Here is a 14627-nt window from a genome sequence, read left to right as displayed (position 1 = left end):
TAGGTACTCTCCTTAGAAGAGCAATAAAATACATACACACGCAAATTTAAATAACATTTACTCGTTCAAAAACCTTCCACAAAAAAAAAAAAAAAAAAAGTGGCGAGTATAGCAGTACAGATTGTGACACAGCATAGTTCAGGCCAAAGACATCTGCCCGTCTTGCTCCATACGAAGTACAAGTCATCAACCACAACACAGAAAACTTCACTTTCGGATTATAATCACTCAGTCGAGAGAACACACACACACACAGTTGTAAATGAAACAATGACCACACACACACACACAGTCCTAAATGAAACGATGACTTCAAACATCACTGTAACCTCAATATGTACACGGCAAAAAAAAACAGTAAGCATTTAAGTCTGTTAATAGCAAATTGGATTACATAGAAAAAAAGGCACAGGCTTACACGGGTCAAGTAATGACTAGCAGTAAATGTCAGAGGTAATGCGTTTTCACAATCATAATGCACCTGCAGATTAAGGCTATACCAGACCTGAGACTAATACTATCACTGACCAATCACATTTCCACAAAAGCCACTGCCAGCTGAGACTGGCAGCAATCACTGACAAACTGGGGCTACCGTTCTAATCGCCGCCCAATGGAACAGGATCAACACAGCACACGCCGACTAACAGCATCGCTGTTCCACAATTACAGAAGTCCAAGCGAAGGCCAGAGGAGCTGGATCTGATAAACCTAAAGACTCGCAGGAAGTGGGCTGCCCCACACTGCGCTCTAACCACCAGCACATTACACCAGCCTACAGCCAATCACACAGGACTCTCACAAGGCCAGCTCCACCCCCTCCCCCCCCTCCCCCCAAAAGCTCAATGCAGGCCAACGCCTACGGTTTAGAAACATCTCCCTCTACTGCCCTGCAGGGGGAAAACATCTCCCTCTACTGGCCGGGAGGGGAACAGGATCTCAGCAGGGGTAGTGTTAGACTCCAGTGGTGTTGTGAGGAGGGGGGGGAAAAAATGGCTAACTGACAAACGGGGGCTCCACGCCTCTGCACTGCACCGTGATGGTGAAGATGGCGCGTTTCCACCACCGCATTTAAACACATTCAGAACACACACACACACAAAAAGAAACGCTCGGGGAGAACAGTGAGAACAGAGAATATCAAACTGCAGGGAGACGGAGAAATAAGAGAACAAAAGCCAGGCCACACACCCGCCCCCCCACAGCACTAGAAGAGGAGAATGCAGGGGGTGGGGTTAGGCCACGACTGAGGTGAGGAGTGGGAATGAAGGGGTAGCAAAATTATAAACTTGTGAGAAGGTGAGGAAGAGAAACACAGAAAAAGTCTAACACCACGCTGCTCCCAACCAATCAAAAATCAAACTCTACACACCTGACAGGAAGCCATATTCTACAGGGAATGCAGATTTCCAGGTTAACTCAAGTCCAGAGTCGCATGAACAAGATAAAAAAAATAAATTAAAAAAACAGGGCAAGCTAGCCATGGAGGAAAGGCATACATTTTGTATGGAGAAAAAAAAAAATATATAAAAAACAAAAATATTTAACTTGTTCCAAAAGGCTGTCCTTTTAGCACAAATCAATTCCTGAATTTAACAAAGGTCTGCTAAAATAAAATTTAAAAAAAATTAAATTGGAAAAAACAAAATTTAAATACACACTGAAATTATATTTACAAAACAAATCCGTTTCCCACTAGGTGACCACACCAGCCAATGGGAGGAAAGCAGCAGGCTGACCCGGGGTGTGGGAGGAGCCACAGCGCCCCCCGGGGGTCATGGGCAGGAACGCAGCCCGAGGCGGCCGGACCGTCGCAGGCCGGCTGCAGCCGATTGGTGGAGCTCAGGGGGCCTGAGCGTAGGCCTCCAGTCAGAAGATGCGCTTGCGCTTCATGTAGGAGTCGGCGTAGTGTCCCCCCAGGCCCTGCGAGTGCTGCCCCACGTAGCCCCCCTCCGGGCTGGGCTCCGGAGACGGGATGAGCCGCGAAAACAACCGCTTCTGCCCCCCCACGGGCGTCTGAGGAGAGGGGAGGGGGAGACACAAAATGCAGGCCTGCTCAGTACAGCGTTACAAGTCATCTGCAATAGCACTTAAAGCTCCGCTTTGAGACTCTCACACACACACACACAGAAAAGTACAGGTGTTGGGCTGGGCTTTTAAGCCTGTTTGCAGAAATGCAGCAGCGCAGCCTAAAGTCAGGGAGCATTCTGAGGAAAGTAATGCACCCTCGGCTCCAAATGCCTTTTTTTTTTTGCCACTCTCTCCCCCCCCCCCCCCCCCCCCCATTTTCTCCCCAATTTTAGTCGTGGTACCAATTCCCCGTGTGAATCACGGTCCTGGTCGATGTGCTGTCCTCTGTCGCTCTGGGGAGGGTGCAGACTACCACAGGGCTCTACAGTGCTACCATTTTAGGAGCATTTGCTCCTGAAAATTGATGTGTGCCAAGTAGCAAAATAATTTGGGAGCACAACTACTAATTAGGATGCATTAGTGTACTCCTACATTTTACAGCTGCCTTGGAAAAAATGTTAGCATAGAGCCCTGTACCACATGCCTCCTGCCATACATGGTGGGTCGCCAGACACTTCTTTTCACCTGACAGCCAGGAGTTTGACTGGGAGAGCGTAACGCGTGCGGAGGTTCACGCTATCTCCCCCAGATCCCCTCCCTGCTGAACAGGCGCCCCGACCAACCAGTAGGAGTCGCTAATGCAACGATCAGGACTCATACCCTCACCGGCTTCCCACCCGCGAACACTGCCAACTGTGTTCGTAGGAACGTCTGACCAAGCCGGATGTACCGCTGCCGGGGATTGAACCCGGGTCTCTGCGGTGGTAGGCCAGTGCTTATCGCTCTACACTACCCAGACGGCCCCAAATACCTTTTACAAAGTCACAACGTACGCACGCACTTGCGCCCGCACACAGACCCTACCTTGACAGCAGTCCCAGGTGCACAGGAGTATAGACTGCTCGACTGAGACATGGGGGGCATTCCAACAGCCTGAGAGACAGAATAACAACCTCAGCACAACACAGAAATGCATCAAGTACAGTCACAGTGTACAGTCACAGTGTACAGGCAAACACACACCTTGTTGAGCTGGGCAGAGGGGGCAGCGGCTGTGGAGGAGCTGTAGTAGGCGGAGGGAAGCGGGTTCGGGGCGAAGGCGTAACCGGGCTGGTGCAGGTGCTGCAGAGAAACGGAACCGGATTCAGGGACGGGAGGGCTCAGAGGTGAAAGGCACCGATCTCTAGGCAACACGAACGGGGCGGGTGCATTACCTGCCCAAATCCTCCGAGAAGGGTGGGGTCCAGGTCTTCCTGAGCCTCAAACAAGTGGCTCCGCCCATCCTGCAGACATACAATCAATTAGTGGACAGACAAGGGGGGAAGAGATCAGGACAACAGAAGTGAGTGAGTGAGGGAGAGCCCCACCTGGTGGACAGGCAGGTACTGCGGCTCTTGGCACTGGAGGCTCCGCCCAGGGCGCTGGCTTGTCATACTGCCTGGCTGAGGCTTCTTCCGGTATGGATGCGGCCTGCAGCTGCCACCTGTGGGTTGCCCAGAGACAGCCGATCACCTGACCACACCGGCAAATTCCTGAACGCTTGTTCATTTCCTGCTTGGGGATGGGGGGGGGTGGGGTCGGCGCCACACTGACCTGAGAACAGACTGTGTGCTGCGAGGGGCGGGGTCCCGTCTCTGGGCAGCTCTCTCAAAATGGACACCTGGAAGATAGGAGTGTGTGAATAGTGAAAGGAAGGCCTGCACACGTGTAGTCACACCTGTGACTCCTAACTTTTGTCATTTCTTTTAAATGAACAACTTGAGGCATTTCTCTACAGGTGACTTAGTCGATGCGCCCGTCTTAACGACTAATTGTATTTTTATTTATTTTTATTTTTCCATAGATTGCGTTGTTGCCGTTCTCGTTGTTAGTGTTAATCAGTTTAACCATCAGGGTCCAAGTTGAACTATGCGGTTGTTCCCTGTACTTGGACCGGTACTTCTCTCTAGGGTTTTCGTCATACTTGTTCCTGGTTATGGTTATACACTTTGTTGTACGTCGCTCTGGATAAGAGCGTCTGCCAAATGCCTGTAATGTAATGTAATGTAATGTAATGTATAGGTCAATCTGTTAAGGGCAAATCCTAGTACAATCACTGCCACTTCCCCAGTTACCTGTGTCTGCATTGGACAATAAGCAACATTGTGCTGCTGTTTCTGTCGACCTGTCACAGGCTTCTGACACCATCGATCACTCCCTACTTTTAAATAAGCTTTTAGCCATAGGTTTGATGCCCTTAAATGGTTTCTACACAATCTAGCTGATGATCAGTGTGCACAAGTGGGAAATGTCATTTCAGAGTGCACTCTTATAATTAGCAGGCTGGTCTCTCTGAGGCATCACATTGGTATGTGCTTATTTACACAAAGCTCTTCTTGGGAAAATTGCTTCCCTCTATTACATCACTGTTGCTCTGGTCTTTGGGACCATATCTGACCCGTTCTACCCAAACAATCTTTTACCTTCGAAAATTTTAGAAATGTGATCTTTAGGCTTCTCGCCTCAGTCTGCAGCTGCTTCAACGGCTTATTCACACTTATTTTTGACGTTTGCTTCAATGTCCCGCCCCCTCCCCCCCCGGTCAGCTCGGCATCATTGCCCCCCCCCCCTCAGTGACCTTCCCAGAAGGAAGCGGAGGTGAATTAAGGTCTGAGCACTTGAACTCACCCCGGGCGCGGTCGGCCCCTCCCCGCCCAGCAAGCCGCCCAAGAGGGGCGGGGCAACGCCTTGCAAGGGCGGGGGCGTCGGGGGGAAGGGGCAGGGTGCTGTGGGAGACTCCCTGAGGAGGGTGTGGCCCATGGCTGGAGGCCTGATTGGCCCGGGAGCATCAGGCACCACGCCACCTGCAGGGCATAGCACAACACTACAGTCACACACATGCGCAGACACGCAGCATTACAGTCACACACATGCGCAGACGCACAGCATTACAGTCACACACATGCGCAGACGCACAGCATTACAGTCACACACATGCGCAGACGCACAGCATTACAGTCACACACATGCGCAGACGCACAGCATTACAGTCACACACATGCGCAGACGCACAGCATTACAGTCTCACACATGCGCAGACGCACAGCATTACAGTCTCACACATGCGCAGACACAGCATTACAGTCTCACACATGCGCAGACACAGCATTACAGTCATACACATGCGCAGACACACAGCACTACAGTCACACACATGCGCAGACACACAGCACTACACAGTCACACACATGTGCAGACACACAGCATTACAGTCACACACATGCGCAGACACACAGCATTACAGTCACACACATGCGCAGACACACAGCATTACAGTCACACACATGCGCAGACACACAGCATTACCGTCACACATGCGCAGACGCATGCAGGGTAACAGACAGGCAGGGAGAGGCATTGGCTCACCGGGGGGAATGTCTGGCAGCATGGCCACTCCCTGCTGAAGAGGCAGACCCGTGAGTTGAGTTTCACCTAGAAGCCCCGCCTAGGACAGGTCACATGACCATTAGAACAGGGCGAATCAAGAAACCCGGAAACACTGCATTCCAAACGATCCAAAATTGCTTTGTTCCAGGCTGCATCTCACACACACACACACACACAATAATACCAAACACCAAATCATAACACACACCAAACCACAGCAAGAGCACAGCACAGACACACAGATCACTCACGCAGGGCAGCAGTCGGGTTTCACTGTGTAGAACCTGTGCCCACAGGAGAGGGTTCGCAAATACAGAGTGCTGACAGGAGAGAGGGCAAGCGAGAGAGAGACCGAGGGTGCAAGGGCAAGAGAGGGCACGAGAGAGAGAGAGAGAGAGAGAGAGAGAGAGAGAGAGAGAGAGAGAGAGAGAGAGAGAGGAAGAATTGAGTAGAAGTCCAAGAGAGAGCAGGTGGAAGTGGCTGTCACACTACTTTCCCAAGACACTCGTGAAGAATCTACACATTTGCTGTTGATGATTAAATAAAATGCAGAACCAACAGATAATTGCTGGTTACAGAGGGCTTCTGAAACAGAGACAGACAGACGGAGGCAGACGCAGTACCTGCTGCATCTGGGCCTGGTTCTGGAGCAGCAGCTGCAGTAAGGCAGCGGACAGCGCAGGGTTAGCCAGCAGCGGCAGCGCAGGAGCAGCCCCCAGGAGCCCTGTATGGAGAAGAGTCACAAGGACATAAAGATATAGGACATAAGCCCCTATTCCCAAAGAGTATTTCAACAATTTTGATTAATGATGCAATTTTGACATTTTGCAATACATTTTCCAATTTGCAACATATTAAAATATCCAAACAATGGAATGTTTTTGAAAAAAAATACAAATAGCAGCCTTAACAGTGTGAGTGCAGTGCCATCAATGGGGGTTAATATCAGAGGACGGGGGTTAATGTGCAGTCAATGGGAGGCCGCTGGCTAGCGTGCGGCTGAAGTGCACGCGGAGCCCAGCGGCCCGGTTTCGGTACCGTGCTTCCGGCCCTGGGCCAGGGGGTTGAGCAGCATCCTCATGGTGGCCGGGTTGTTGAGGCTCGACAGAATCTGCAGGGCGCTCGGTTCTGGAAGGAGCCCCTTCCCCCGGTTCAACGCCTGAGAAGAGAGCGCAAGAGAACACGAACAGAGCTACCGTTAAGTACTGCAGCGGGACAGTGTAAAAGCAGCTCTATGGGGCAGTACTGCAGCAGGACAGTGTAAAAGCAGCTCTATGGGGCAGTACTGCAGCAGGACAGTGTAAAAGCAGCGCTATGGAGCAGTACTGCAGTGGGACAGTGTAAAAGCAGCGCTATGGGGCAGTACTGCAGCAGGACAGTGTAAAAGCAGCTCTATGGGGCAGTACTGCAGCGGGACAGTGTAAAAGCAGCGCTATGGAGCAGTACTGCAGTGGGACAGTGTAAAAGCAGCGCTATGGGGCAGTATTGTAGTGGGACAGTGTAAAAGCAGCTCTATGGGGCAGTGCTGCAGCAGGACAGTGTAAAAGCAGCGCTATGGGGCAGTGCTGCAGCAGGACAGTGTAAAAGCAGCGCTATGGGGCAGTACTGCAGTGGGACAGTGTAAAAGCAGCGCTATGGGGCAGTACTGCAGTGGGACAGTGTAAAAGCAGCGCTATGGGGCAGTACTGCAGTGGGACAGTGTAAAAGCAGCGCTATGGGGCAGTGCTGCAGCAGGACAGTGTAAAAGCAGCGCTATGGGGCAGTACTGCAGTGGGACAGTGTAAAAGCAGCTCTATGGGGCAGTACTGTAGTGGGACAGTGTAAAAGCAGCGCTATGGGGCAGTGCTGCAGCGGGACAGTGTAAAAGCAGCGCTATGGGGCAGTAATTGTGCAGGACAGTGTAGGTAAAAGGTAAAAGGGCAGTACCATTGTCTGGGCAGCAATGAGGGCAGCCAGCATGCTCCTGCCGGGGGGTCCTGGGGCGCAGAAAGACACCCGAACGTTTGTCCCGCCCACGGCACGGCCATCGGTCGCCCTCTGGACCTCCTCCGCCATCTCCGCTGTGGCAAATTCCAGAACGGCAAAAGGGCGGAAACTCCCATCCTGCCCCTGGGCCAGCTGGGAGAAGAGAAGCACAGAATACGTCCATACCAAGACGGGACGTCCACACAAACAAGGGACGTCCACACTCCAGTCCACACACACACACACACACACACCTCAAATGGAAATGCATACAGGGCTTTTCCTGCATTGAAATATCTTAGACAGGCCACCTAAGCGTTTTGTTTGTTTTGTTCTCTCTCCCCCCGCCAACCAAATATGGACAAGTTCTAAAACAAACTTGCATAACAGCAGCGGGTTCAAAAAGTTAGTCTCGGTCCCTGTTATTAAACTACACCTTTTGCCAATATATACACAGATTGAACCGAGAAATAAAACTCTGAAAGCCTTTAATGCAGTATGGCGCACAAGAATGCTTGCATCATTCTTGATTTTACTTCAGTGACAAAAAGGATGGTGCGAGCATTCTTTGAGTGAATGTATAAAAAGACCAGATCCACAAAGTAGCACGAGGCATGCACACTTCACCGTATTTATATTTCATACAAACACCTATTTTCAGAAAATGACTACACACCTATACACAGCATTTTACATTTACATTACAGGCATTTGGCAGACGCTCTTATCCAGAGCGACAAACGGCGTGTATAACCAAAACCAGGAACAAGTGTGTCGAGAACCCTAGAGGGAAGTACAGTTCCAAGTGCAGGGAGCAACCGTGTAGTTTAACTTGGAGCATGAACTTATACTCCAGTTTAATCACATATATTTCAGACTACAAAAAGGAATCAATATATTCAAATCAAAAAATAAATAATTTTAGGGGGTTGGCAGCCATTTAATAGGCTGTAATTTACTTAATGAATTTGAACAGTACTCTGACAACATCATCTCATGGTTGGGCATTTCAAAAGTCTGAATCTAGTCTGAAATTATATTTTTAAATAAAAAATTTATGATAAAAGCAGCCACATTCACACAGTTGAGAAGCAGTATGTGAATGGGTGACAGTACAATAGGTGGGTATGTGAGTGAAGGACAGAGACAAAGGAGGAGGAGAGACAGAGGGAGTGGGCCAGTGTACGGGCATGAATGTGTATATGCACACTTGACAGAAGAGGAGTGTGGAGGTGATGGCATAAAGGCACAAACGTGTCGCTCTCTCCTGTTCCAGAAAGGCCAATGTCCAACGGCACCCCTGACGGTCAGGTGGTGGTGGTTGCTATGGGAACTCGCAGCAGTCACAGGAAAATCAGGGCAAAGGTCAAAGTATTCGAGGGACAATGGAAACCAACGGCAACCACGAGCGCTGTGCACAAGTGCTCTGTACACGCGCGCGTGCATGTGCACGCATATACAAAAAATTTTTTCCAAACTGGGCAAAGGGGGGGCGAGGGCGTGGGACGTACCTGGCAGAAGACGGGCGTGTGGGCGAGGCCGAGGGCGTGGCCCAGGTGGTGGACGTGCAGCAGGCCCGGCGGCAGGCGGTCCACGCACAGGCAGCGGGAGTGCAGCAGGGCGTAGGTGAGCGAGCCCACCTCGGTCCAGTGCACGTACAGCATGCGCGAGCCCAGCTGCTTCCCCAGCAGCTCCGACTTGGCGCGCGCCGCCGAGTCCTTCTTCATGTACTCCACGAAGCCGTAGCCCTTGGAGTGGCCAGAGGAGGCGCTGTGCACCAGGAAGCAGCGCTCCAGGTTGCCGAAGGGCCGCACCAGGTCCTCGAACTGCTGCTGGGTGAGGGTGAGCGGCAGGTTGGCGATGCACAGCAGGGCGTCGGTGGGCTGCAGCTGCACGGAGATCTCCCGCTCGCGCAGCACCTGCTGGTGGAACTCTTTGATGGCGGACTGCGCCTGCTCGCCGTTCAGCAGGGTGACGAACGCTGTGGGGGGGGGGGGGGGGAAGCAGCACGCAGAGGGCTTCAGCACACAATGCAGGCCCCAGCACGGAACAATGCGTCCCCCCCGGCAAACTCGCGCCCCGCGAACGGGAACGAGGCCAAGGCCGGGATCCGGTCAGCACTTTCCCCTCACCTTCGACCAACAACTCAAAGCAGAATTTTTTTTTTTTCGCAGTTTCTTTAAAAGGTTTTACCAATTCCGCAATCGCTAAAGCTAGGATGCCGAGCTCAGTGAGAAAAAGTGTAACGCCTGCATTCTCTCGCAGGTTGAAGTTAAGAACAAATGACTGAATAAATGTTCAAACATTTGAGCTCGTATAAAGTCTTCTTACAATTACTTTAAACAGCATTTAATGAACTAGAACTAACCTTCATTTTCTTGCCTGAAAGTGCATCAACCTTTTTAATGGCCATTATATGCAGAAAAACCATTCTCCCCCAAACAGTTCCCTGGAGTTTGATTACTAAATTTTATAACTAGTAGGACAAGTTTATGGGCCACAGATGAATCAGTTTAGAGTGGGCACCGAGCAGACCGACTACCCTAGTGCACACTACTCCACACACTCACCAGTTCCTTTGTACTTGTCCACGAAGCAGTACTTCAGGTCATAGCCAGACAACAGCTCATGCACCTCCTGAGGGACAACGAAAAAAAAACCCACTGAACTGCAGATCATGAGTAACAGGTGTGGCATGTAGGCTGGAGTAAGTAGCATGTCTGGAAACAAGGAACAGGCAGCAATGCCAGCTAACGAAATGTTCGCAATGTTAGTGAAATGTCTTGACAGTTCAGTAACATTGAAAACGATTTGTTAGCTGGGATTGCGGCCTGTTCCTGGTTTCCAGACATGCTACTTACTCCAAATGTTATAGCATTGCCACTACATGGCAGCAACATTGTTAGAATGTTTCATGTTAGCTGGGATGTGTTGGCAGAGCACGAAGTCATGTGGTAGAGGGAGAGAGCTGCAAATCAAGGGATTTTGTTTTATACAAATGAGCAACTGAACTGTGGAGTTCGGCCACCCTTTAATTTCGTGTACAGATGCCCCCTTTCCTCCCCCTGCCGTCAGCCTCTCTCTCCCGGGAATCCAGCCACTGTGTGGGTTGTCTTAATTTGGTAGTGATTTTAAAGAACAATGTATTGCGCGCTTGCATCAAGACCCCTTTAGCACTGACAGCAGTCATGACGGTTAATCGACATCATTCAAGGGACAAGTAAACCACAAACTAAACTTACATACAATTTTGCTTAGTTCGTATGGAAATTACCAATTTGTGAAAAGACGTCCACAATATACACAGAGTGGGTTATACTGAATGACGTGCGACAGCATGTTGCCGTTGTTTGTGGACACCGAATACGTTTGTTCCTCCGAGTCATGTCGCTAATTCGCCTAAAAAAAGCACATCTGTGCTACCTTAGAAATGCCAGCTCGCTGTGTAAACGCGCGCAGGCGCACACACACAAGCTGTCTAGCACTTTCTTTTGCAGCAGGTGAAAGCCGTAGCGTTTCGCCATCAATGCCTTTCCCATCTGGAACTCCCAGCATGCATCCTGCCAAACAATGCCCCACGCGCACGGAGCGCCATTCTCCAGTGATCAGGCATGTTCGTGACATGACACGGCAGTGCAGTCGGACAAATGGGTTTATTACATTGTCGCCAACAACGCAGTTATCTAGGCTAGCAAAGATTTGATATTCCAGCGTGCTATACTGATATAACGGAGCGGAGATAGCTGGCTGGCTATCTAGCTCTCTGGCATTCAGCAAATTACAAAAAATGTAACGGGCAAGCACATTTAGTTAACTACAGCCATACAATGGTTGTGTTACGCAAGTATCAATGACAAACAAAATGGACCAGTCTACGTTGTCCAACGCCACTGCTTGTCACTTTTTTTTTTTAAATTTTAGCCAGTCATCCAACTGGCTACTATGACTTCACATTTGCTGGACCCAGCTTTATCGTGCAAGTCAGCCAACGTTACTAAACTAAAAGGAAAATCAAATACCAACCTAGCAAACCTATTCTAACGATAGCCATCTAGCCAATATCAAGATAGCACATTCCCTAAACAGAATTCACGAGTCACAATTTAGCCAATATTAATCATTCCAAATGAATCGTGCTAGCTAGGTAACACGGTAGACGTTAGCTTCCCCACAGTGCCCCGCTCAGGCCAACTTACTTCCAAACACGCGTGGTTCGGCATCTAGCTAGCTAGTCAACTTGGCTAAAAGTAAACTCAATCCGTGCGCGAGTGGAAGTGAATAACGCGAGTGGAAGTGAATAACGCCAGCGGAATCCACCAGGCTAGGTAAGCTCACTTGTGCCTGAAAATGTAACCAAGCACTTTTAAAAAGAGAGTAAGCAGACTTGTTGGCAGATCACTACATACTAGGTAGACCATTCTTAATGTTTTACTGTTAATCTTAAATGTTTAGCTCGCCTGTCATCACAGGCTGATTAAAGTGTTAATTAACGTTAGTTGAATAGCTAATTCACTCACTACAGCTACGTAAAAGGTCGAGTCAGCACAACACAGTTCGAATAGCTATACACACCCTGAGCACAGCTAGCCAACTCAACCATTTTGATCGGGTCGAAAGCGGCATATAGGCAACGTTGTACTAGCTAAACTTCTAGCAGTAGCTAAACAGTAGCTTGATAGATTCGTTATCGTTAATTCAAACCAGTTGGTCATTAGCGTTAGTCAAACAAGTATTAAGATGGCTACCATTATCAATATAGTAGCTATCCAATTGTGAGTCAACTCGAAGTTAGTTATGGTTATATGGTGCAAACTATGTTACTATGTTACTAGTTAGCTAGGTCCGCATCGTTCAAAATTGATGCAACTGAGCCATTCATTCATATTTCGCTAGTTAGAACGATAGTGTATTATGAGGGAGCCACCACAAAAAACTTTAACGAGCTAGCTCGTTAGTTTGTTATTCTGGAAAATTCACTTGCCTGGTTGCTGATATCAGCCGGCAGATTTTTTATGATAATTTTACGGCGATTGTAAAACTCCCGGCGTGTTCTTTCCAAACGCCTTTCTATCTCATTCGGACTCAGCACCGACAATTCTTCGTCGACCCTCCGTTGGCCGTCTTCTCCTGTGGATGCCTCTTCGTCGCCAGGTTCTCCGTCGGGCTCACTGCCTGCCATTGAAGCCCACTCCCCATGTTCGGCCGCGGCGTCACAGTGGCCATATAGCTGATGAGAGGTGAAGTTGGGCCCGACGCTGGAATTCTCTTCTCTGGCTGCTACGTTAACGGACACCGCGGCTGCCATCATTCAGCTGCACAGGTTTCAATCACAGCACGAAGAGCAGTCTCGAGCAGTTTAAACAATACACACGTGGGAGTAACTCGACCGCTGATTGGACGGTAGGGAAGATGCCGTTTGATTTTTTTTGTTCAAAAAGTGCACGTACGGGGCGGGGAAAGGGTCACGTGGACTATTTGAACTTACGCTACAATGCGCTACAAAGTTCTCTGCCATTGCTCTGACAGCGCTATGCTTGTTTCGGACATGACGGAATACTAAATGATTTATTTTCTTAACCTGTTTTCAAAAAAAATTTCAGCTGTTGTTTTTTTGAAAGGAAATGTGCCGGACCATTCTCACTTTGGAATGGCTTCAAGCGCACTACCATTAAAACATACTTTACTTACATTAAAGATCGGCAAATGCGACGGTATGTTTTCTTCAATATATTGGGATAGGCTAAAACAGGTTGGTCACACGGTGCAAATGCATAGCTGAAAAGTGCCAAACTATCGGGGCTGTATAGATATGGGGCATTCCCTGCCAAGCTGTAACTTGGCATAATAATAATAATAATAATAATAATAATAATAATAATGACCATTATTCTTAATTATTATTATTATTATTATTATAAATTGCATTTATATATTGTGTTTCACAATCTAAAGCACTTCAAAATGAAGGGGAGAGTTCACCTCACCCACCACTAATAATAAGCACACCAACAATACATGCCATTTTGCACAAGAATGCTCACCACTCCACACACCAGCTGATGCTAATACATGTGTACACCAGGTGAAAGCCATTTGATGCATGTGGTCAGTCTTTCCACACGTCCTACAGCTGGAACTCCTGCAGGTCTGGAGGGGTGGGGTGTGTTTGGTCCCTGCAGCTCAGGGGTGGCCAACCCAGGTCCTGGAGAGCCACAGGGTCTGCTGGTTTTTGTTTTTACTATGCACTTAATTGATCAATTACAGCAGTTGATTACACAGTTAACTCACCTCACCTGGTTTCTTCAGTGTAAGCGGTTGCTGTATTTAAGGTGAAAACAAAAACCAGCAGACCCTGCGGCTGTCCAGGACCAGGGTTGGCCACCCCTGCTGTAGCTGGAACTTATTTGCCCTGACAGATTGGTGCAACAACATAATTTTGCCCATATATAATTTTTGGTGGGGGTGGGGGTGACAGACACACAAACGATGACAGATAGAGGTGAAAGGCAACAATAACACAATAGCACAACACAAAAGCACACGGGGACACAAATGGGCGAAAGAAAACTGGCCTGCAGAACAGTGCAATCACGCAAAGGCAGCTGGGAGCAGCACAGGCGAGAGGCAAGAGCACCGCAGTATCCACACAGGACGTCCACACACTCACTAGCACTGCAGTGAGTGTGTGGACAATGTGTGGCAATGCCACCAGCTCAGCCCTTTCTGTTCATACATTTCAGGGAGAAAATATTTATACTGAACAAGTCCCGGGGATCTTCAATAAAAGGGAAGAAATACATTTTCCAACAATGTATACTTTTTTTCCTTTTTTTTTTTTACTTTTCAGCAATTCCTCTTTCATACTTTCAGTGATCCACATTTACTACACACATACTGCTTCTGTGATCAGTGCATCTGCAATAATTAAATGTCGACATTTCACTAAACGGATACGCACAGATACATAATATGACATCAATTTAGACGCATTTCCAGTGTGTTCCAGTGCAATAGATATACACAGGACCATAGCACTGCAGCCTGTAGTGGGCGCTGGATAAAGGTGCCGATCAGTAAAGCGATAACAAGTTGGCTACCAGTGTGTACAGCTTGCTATACCAAGTTATTCTTGCATAATAGTTGTTACTGCATTCGGTTCAGTTCAT

At 48.8% G+C, this 14627-nt stretch overlaps 1 protein-coding gene across 1 annotated transcript; it reads right to left on the bottom strand.

Moving 5' to 3' along the window:
* Positions 1 to 61: 61 nt before the first annotated feature.
* raver1 (ribonucleoprotein, PTB-binding 1) lies at positions 62 to 12817 on the bottom strand. The gene is made up of 14 exons (XM_035398005.1): positions 12443 to 12817; positions 10032 to 10098; positions 8973 to 9442; positions 7423 to 7614; positions 6535 to 6655; positions 6120 to 6220; positions 5476 to 5554; positions 4738 to 4913; positions 3664 to 3730; positions 3438 to 3553; positions 3285 to 3353; positions 3094 to 3192; positions 2935 to 3003; positions 62 to 2016 (listed from the first exon to the last, which is right to left on the bottom strand). Exons 1-14 carry the CDS (start codon positions 12767 to 12769, stop codon positions 1870 to 1872), a joined length of 2100 nt encoding a protein of 699 aa, XP_035253896.1. The 5' UTR covers positions 12770 to 12817; the 3' UTR covers positions 62 to 1869.
* Positions 12818 to 14627: the final 1810 nt, after the last annotated feature.

The sequence above is a fragment of the Anguilla anguilla genome, chromosome 17 (assembly GCF_013347855.1).
Source record: "Anguilla anguilla isolate fAngAng1 chromosome 17, fAngAng1.pri, whole genome shotgun sequence".
Taxonomy (NCBI): domain Eukaryota; kingdom Metazoa; phylum Chordata; class Actinopteri; order Anguilliformes; family Anguillidae; genus Anguilla; species Anguilla anguilla.
This window is presented reverse-complemented; position numbering and strand designations above follow the sequence as displayed.

What these genes read in the sequence shown, in the direction of transcription:
- raver1 (XM_035398005.1), bottom strand. Translation starts at nt 12,769, where the DNA reads ATGATGGCAGCCGCGGTGTCCGTTAACGTAGCAGCCAGAGAAGAGAAT. An exon ending in GGCCCAGGGCCGGAAGCACG is followed by an intron (nt 6,221 to 6,534) that starts GTACCGAAACCG and finishes TTCTCCATACAG; the next exon opens with GGCTCCTGGGGGCTGCTCCT. An exon ending in GCTGCCAGACATTCCCCCCG is followed by an intron (nt 4,914 to 5,475) that starts GTGAGCCAATGC and finishes TATGCCCTGCAG; the next exon opens with GTGGCGTGGTGCCTGATGCT.